A 6,928-nucleotide genomic window follows, 5' to 3' on the forward strand; every position below is an offset into this window, starting at 1 on the left:
AAAAGCCTTACGCTACCCATTTACACAGATAAAGTCAAAAGGGAACTTAGCCCAAGTACAGATAAACAAAACAAAACAAAACCAAACCAAATAAAGCGTTGACTTGGATCTCTCAAAAGGAACCTCCTCGGGAGGCACGGTGATTGGCTGACAAAAGAGAATCTTAGGCCATCAACTCTAGTCCTGGTCACGTGCCTGATCACCTACATACATAATATAAGTAGTGAGCGAGAGCCTAGTGAATAATAACAAAGTAAGGGGTTTTAATGTATGATGTCCATCACAGAGTTAGAAATCAGAGTTTGTATCAGAAACAAATTTTTATGCATATTCAGATCTCAAATCAAAAATAGATTCATATCCATGCTTATATTCAGAAATCAAAGTTCACAACTAATCATATGTGGCACATCCATTAGCGCTAGCAAATCCAATGACCCATAATTGGGACGGCCATAAAGGCATTCTGATGACTCGTGCGCACAGAGACGTTTCTGATGACCAATAAAGAGACGGCTATAAAGGCATTCCAATGACTCATGTGCACAGAGACATTTCCGATGACCCATAAAGGGACGCATATCGTAGGATGCTAGTGATGCCACAAATACATTTCAGAAACTTGGACATTCATTCATTCATACAAAACATAGCATTTCAGAAAACTTATCATTTCATATCAACAAAAAATAATTAAAGTTAAACATAATTTTACAGAGTTATTACTCACAAATAACATATGGCTCCAATTTGACGAATAGAGCAGGCAATTCAGATATCTTGTGGCACGTGACCTACACGGATACACAATGAATACATACTGAATTACACACCCGGAAACATTTACTTAGTTCTTTCTTATTTTGGTGTGTCTCTACTTTTATCCTCATTAATGTGCCTTAATCTTGGCCTAGGAATGTCTAGGATGGAATGATGCTGCACAAATGCATTTGAAAACACTTGGTCAAAAATGCTGGAAATAGGGGTCTCACTCGAGTGCAACTTCCTTTGCTCGAGCGGACATGAAAAATGTGAGCGGTCACTCGAGCGCAACTTCCCTCGCTCGAGCGGTCTGCAAATTCTAAAAAAGTACTGGTTACTCAATTTTTCCACTCGACGCTCGCTCGAGCGTGAGACTCAAGTCCTCGCTCAAGCGTAACTCTTGTCGCTCGAGCGGTCTGCAAAACATATAAACTTTTGGGAGCATGCATTTTACACTCGAGCTAACCTTTGGTCACTTGAGCGCAGATACAAAACACAGAGTGGTTTCTCGAGCCCAGGATTCGTCGCTCGAGCGAGGAAACAGAATTTGGAATTTCCAAGATTGCTCTACTTAGTGCCAAACTCAATTTCAAAGTTGTAAATTATGGTCTTTTGGGCCAAAAAATTGAGGAAACTTATATAAACTTGGAAAACATGGTGAATTAAAGATCATTCCTTGAGAGCAAGGACCAAAAGCATGTGAATTGCTCAAAACCAACTTAAAAGTTTCCAAAATATGACATGCATGCAAAGATATGCTCTTCAACCATTCATACTATGATCAATTGAAATGTTTAGTACAAAATCAAGTTTATTGATGAAATCATAACCAAGGTAACGTCATGCATGTGATGGTTCTTGCTTAAATAGCTTCAAAACTTAATGATATGCACATGCATGCAATGATATGATCTTATATGCTTCATTCTAGCTCAACTCTCATGTAATCCACTCAATTCTCTTAAATCCATGGTTTAAGCATCATAATTATATAATCCAAAGGTTGAATTCCTACCTCAAGCTTGAATTCTCAAGTATAAAAGTGTAATCTTTGAAGTTCCTTCCAATTCTTCCAAGTCCCTAGCAATTACTCTACAATTGAGCTCAAATTTCTTCCTCTCTCACTCTCACACATTTTTTCCTTCAAAGATGAGGAATTGAGAGTGCAAAGTGTCTAAATGGTGTAGAGAATGGCCTCATATAGCCCCATTACTTTGACTTAATTAATCTTGGCTTAAACTAAGCAAATGAGCATTAATTAATCTAATTATTTCGTTCCGAATCAAATTTCAATTGAACTCACCATAAATTCCTAAAAATTCCAAATAACACATATTTCAAGTTAATTTTGTGATCGGATGCCTATAAGGCCTTCATTTCGTAGAACAAAACAGAAACAAAAATAGATATTTCTACAATAAACAAATATAAGCACATTAATGTAACACACATGCAATTTATTCAGTATTTCACCTTAATTACTTATTAGTATCTTTAATCATGGTTTAACGGTTAAGCATGGATCGGGCTTGTTACAGCCGACTAATTCGTCGCTGCAAAGGAATTGTTATCTAGCAATGTTGTACTCAAAGCAATAAGTTGGTGGGTATAGACAATGTTGTGCAGCCGAGAACCATGATAAACTTTTTGTGCAGCCAAGATAGGTGGGTCGGAAATTCTTTGGCTATTGGTTGGTGGTACAGTTGATCGGCTAGTCCATTTAGTTTTGTCTTTGCCGAGAGCTTGGTTGACAATGGTAAACTTCTGGCTTTGATCCACTTGTCGGCGAGTCGGCAACTTCATTGACTTTGGTCTTTTAGCTTGCCAAAATGAGTGATCGGCAATTGATTTTGTGATATTAACCAATCAGTTGTGTATGTTCGGAATGCCTTTGTTACCTCCATAACGTAACTTTCTTTATTCCATTGCTTGCTCAACTTCAAGCAAATTGTCGAAGTGGGTTGCTTTGCTGTTGGAATGGTCATTACAATTTTGCTTGATAAACTGAAATTAGCATCTACAAAGGAGGTTGCCACAAGGGTCAGACTGATGAATAAATTTATATGCAAAGACTATAAAAAAGTGTTAATGGTTAGAGAGAGAAAACGGCAAAATGGTCTAGTGAGTTTCTTTCTCTATATATGATTCTAAAATTCATAGCACATGGAGTGTTTGGCATGGAAAGCAAAGCTTTACTTCTACTAATGCAAATCACATGAACATATAAATAAACTTGCAGTAGATGAGAGCAAAAGCAGAATAGTATGTATTTATTATCTTCTTCGTTGAACTCTCAGACGTTTCCCACAAACGGCGCCAATTGTGAGACCTAGAAAATCCTCTCATATGGATTGTTGATGAGATCCAATGAAGAGATGAGCTTGGTTGTTGTAGATCTGCAAGGAAGAACATGATCAGCGCCACCCAATCAGGGTTGCCGGCCAGACACACTCTGATGATAAAGTTAGCTAAAATAGATCAAAGAGAGAAGATGAAGGTTTAGAGAGTGTGTGTGCTCTATGGCAGGGAAAATGAGACATACCTCTTGTGTATGGGATCCCCTCCTTAAATAGGGGATGGATGATATTCGTTTAGGATATTTTACCCCTATAGGTAGGATATTTTTCTTGCTCTCACAGTGTACAAGAAACTCTTTTTGGGAAGAGACTCATTCAAATGAATTTAAATTAAACAAATTCGATAAATTTAGCAGTGTTGTTCTGTAAATATTAAACTTGCGCAACAACATCTTTTATTTATTTATTTATTTTTATTATTGTGTAAAACATTTAGCAAGAGACAAATGCAAGGGCCCAATAGGAACAGTCATAACAAAAGAGTCAAAATTAAAGAGAAAGACAAATAGTTGTGGGACTCCTTGGTGGATTTACTTCCTCTATGGTTTCGAGTTTTCAAAAAAAAAAAGAAAAGGATTTTGAATTTATATATTTTTATTTTTAATAAAAGTTTTTAATATTCTAGTTAATTTTCTAACTTATCAAATTTATTTCATTTAGATACACCTAAAAAATATATAATTTGTTTTTCTTTTCTTTAAAATATCACTCAATACAAAAAAAATAAAAATAAAAACTCGATATATTTTTAAATTTCTTTATAAATATTTTTAATTTTTAAATGTATTTAAATTAAGTAAAACTAAAATTAAAAAGAACATTAATTAAAATATCAAAAAGATTAACTAATTTTAAAATAATACTAATTAAAATTTAAAACAATCAAAAACTCAAAATCACAGTGATTAGCATTCAATTCCTCTTGTTGGCCATCCTCTTTCTGACAGTGTATATTGATTGATTTAATATTTTTGTGCTTGATAATTGTTGATGGGGTCCACTACTCACAATTGAAACAAAAGTGATACGGACCCCCACTAAAAACAATCCCCAGGACCCCCTCTGAGGTGGCACCTGCTTGAAGCCATGTGAAGAACAATTGCACTGTGAAGAAGGTGTGATACACACACCTGTGAGACCCAAAAATATATATATATATATATATATATATAGGATGAAAACAAAGACAAAAAAAAAATGCGGAAAGCCCTAACCTGATATTTCCTTCTTCCCCACCCCTATCCCTCTTCCCTCTTCCATCGTCCGTCCACCATAGCTCTCCTCCGTCGACGGCCATAGCTCTCTGACCATAACTCTCTGTCTCTCGCTCTACTTATCTTCGATCGCATTCCGATCGCATTTTCCTAGGTAATGTTACTGCAAAACCCCTTATTCTCCCTCTCTCTCTATCTACATACATTGATCAATCTCTGTGAAATGTCTGTATATAATCTTATAAATATGTGGGGGTCGGAAACATTTTTATTATTTTTAACTCTTCACTCAAATTTATGGTGGCAGATGGCTAAAAATAATTTCCCCAAAAAAAATTTCAGCTGAAATTATTTTTCAATTTCAGAAATGTAGAATAATTATTATGAACTTATTATGAGCTGAAATTATTTTTCAATTTCATAAATGTAGAATAATTATTATGAACTTATTATGAACTTTTTAACCATCTTTAATATGTGTTCTGTGATATACCATGACTATGTGAGGAATTGAAGTTGCTATAATTTAATTATGCCATAAATTTAAATTATCACAATATAAATTTGAACATAACAGTTTCAAAGTTTAAATTTAAATTTATGAGAGCGAACATGTAATAGTGTTTGAACATGTAGACTAATTTGAACATAACAATTATAGGTTGAACATAACAGTTATAGTGTTTGAACAGGTCATAACAGTTATAGTTTGAACATAACAGTTATAGTGTATGAAGGCAATAACTGAAATGAAATAGTGTTGGAATAATTTATTAGATGAAGTTGCTATAATTTATTAGTGTTTGAAAACTAGGACTTACCCACAAAACAAAAGTCCAGTAATCTTATAAAATAATCATTCTGAAATCATTCTATTTGAATTTCATTTTTGATTCTCATAGAATGGAGGTTGATTCAAATGGTGGTGACAATCCTTCAGTAAATGAGGGTGAACAAGTTAAAGAACCTAAGAAGGGTATGTGTTTTAGCTCAAGGGAAGAAGTGTACACATTTTATGCCAAATATGATAAGCATGTTGGCTTTTCTATAGCTTATATAGCACAACATTTTGGAGAAGATGGCCAATTAAAAAAACTTCGCAATTGAATGTTGTCGAGCAGGGGAGAGAAAAAATAAATCAGAAGTGAACCCTTTGAAGCCATCTTTGTTCACAAAAATTGGTTGCAAAGCAACGGTACGAGGTAGTCTACAAAAGAATGGGAGATATATGTTAACCACAGTTAACCTTGAGCATAATCATGATTTGATTCCCACCGACTCTCGTCATTTTGCAATGAATAAGAAAATCCGTACTCCTGTGAAGAGAATATTAGAAATCAATGATCAAGTAGGGATTGGGGTATCTACGAACTATCATTCAATGGTTGTTGAAGTGGGGGGATACGAGTCATTGACATTTGATGAGCGAGATGCAAGGAATTACATTAATAGAGCTAGAAGATTAAGGCTTGGTGAAGGTGATGCTAAATCACTTTAAAGTTATTTTATGAGGGTACAAGCACATCAACAATTATTTTGTGAGAGATTCTTTTACGTGATTGATGTTGATGAGGAGTTTCGCATTAGAAACTCGTTTTGGGCTGATGCACGGAGTCGGGCTACTTCTGAATCATTTGGAGATGTTGTTTCATTTGACACAACTTATCTGACGAACAAATATGACATGCCATTTGCTCCATTTGTAGGAGTTAATCACCATGGACAGTCTATTTTGCTTGGTTGTGGATTGTCATCTAGTGAAGACACCGACACATTTGTTTGGCTATTCAAGTCGTGGTTAAGTTGCATATCAAATCATCCTCCAAAAGCTATCATAATTGATCAGTGTAGAGCTATGCAAAATGCTATAAAAATTGTCTTTCCACAGGCCCGGCATCGATGGTGCTTATGGCATATAATGAAGAAAATACCGGAGAAGTTGAAAGGATATGCTCAATATGAAGCCATAAAGTTGGCTATGCAAAATGCAGTTTATGATTGTTTGACAAGAGATGAATTTGAAGAAAAATGGGAAGAGATGCTTATTAAATTCAATCTTTATGATAATGAGTGGTTGGGGGTACTATATGATGAGCAACATCAATGGGTTCCTGCATATGTTAAAGACATTTTTTTGGCTGGCATGTCAACTACGCAACGAAGTGAAAACATGAATGCATTTTTTGATGGATATGTCAACCCGAAGACTACATTAAAACAATTTGTTGTACAATATGACAATGCGTTGAGAAGTAAGGTAGAGAAAGAGAATAAATCAGACTTCAAGTCTTGTTTGATTGTTTAACTATATATGGCTTTGAGAAGCAATTTCAGCAAGCCTACACCAATGCAAAATTCAAAAAAGTTCAAGGAAAGTTGAAAAGATTAGTTTACTGTCAGGCATTGATTGTTAAAGAGAAGGAAACAATTTGTACATATAATGTCCCAGAAGCGATGGTTGTTTGTGACAAGATGAAGCATGTAGACTTTGTTGTCTATTTTAATTCAATTGAATGTGAAGTTCAATGTATGTATCGGTTGTTTCAATTTAGAGGCATTATGTGTGCTCACTCACTCGCGGTGCTTGTGAGAAGG

General features: G+C 35.0%; 1 protein-coding gene and 1 pseudogene across 1 annotated transcript; both read left to right on the plus strand.

Annotated features, from left to right (window-relative positions):
* Positions 1-5,236: 5,236 nt before the first annotated feature.
* On the plus strand, positions 5,237-5,831 carry LOC145802399 (protein FAR1-RELATED SEQUENCE 5-like). Its single transcript, XM_082895112.1, has 2 exons — positions 5,237-5,309; positions 5,455-5,831. Exons 1-2 carry the CDS (start codon positions 5,237-5,239, stop codon positions 5,829-5,831), a joined length of 450 nt encoding a protein of 149 aa, XP_082751238.1.
* A 9-nt stretch (positions 5,832-5,840) lies between these two features.
* Positions 5,841-6,638, plus strand: LOC145802400 (protein FAR-RED IMPAIRED RESPONSE 1 pseudogene; annotated as a pseudogene).
* The last annotated feature ends 290 nt before the right edge of the window (positions 6,639-6,928 follow it).

Source organism: Camellia sinensis, chromosome 11 (genome assembly GCF_055761805.1).
Source record: "Camellia sinensis isolate YWXY chromosome 11, ASM5576180v1, whole genome shotgun sequence".
Classification (NCBI taxonomy): Eukaryota; Viridiplantae; Streptophyta; class Magnoliopsida; order Ericales; family Theaceae; genus Camellia; species Camellia sinensis.

Coding starts and splice junctions, on each gene's coding strand:
- LOC145802399 (XM_082895112.1), top strand. CDS start 5,237: ATGGAGGTTGATTCAAATGGTGGTGACAATCCTTCAGTAAATGAGGGT. Junction 5,310..5,454: donor AGTTAAAGAACCTAAGAAGG/GTATGTGTTTTA, acceptor GTTGTCGAGCAG/GGGAGAGAAAAAATAAATCA.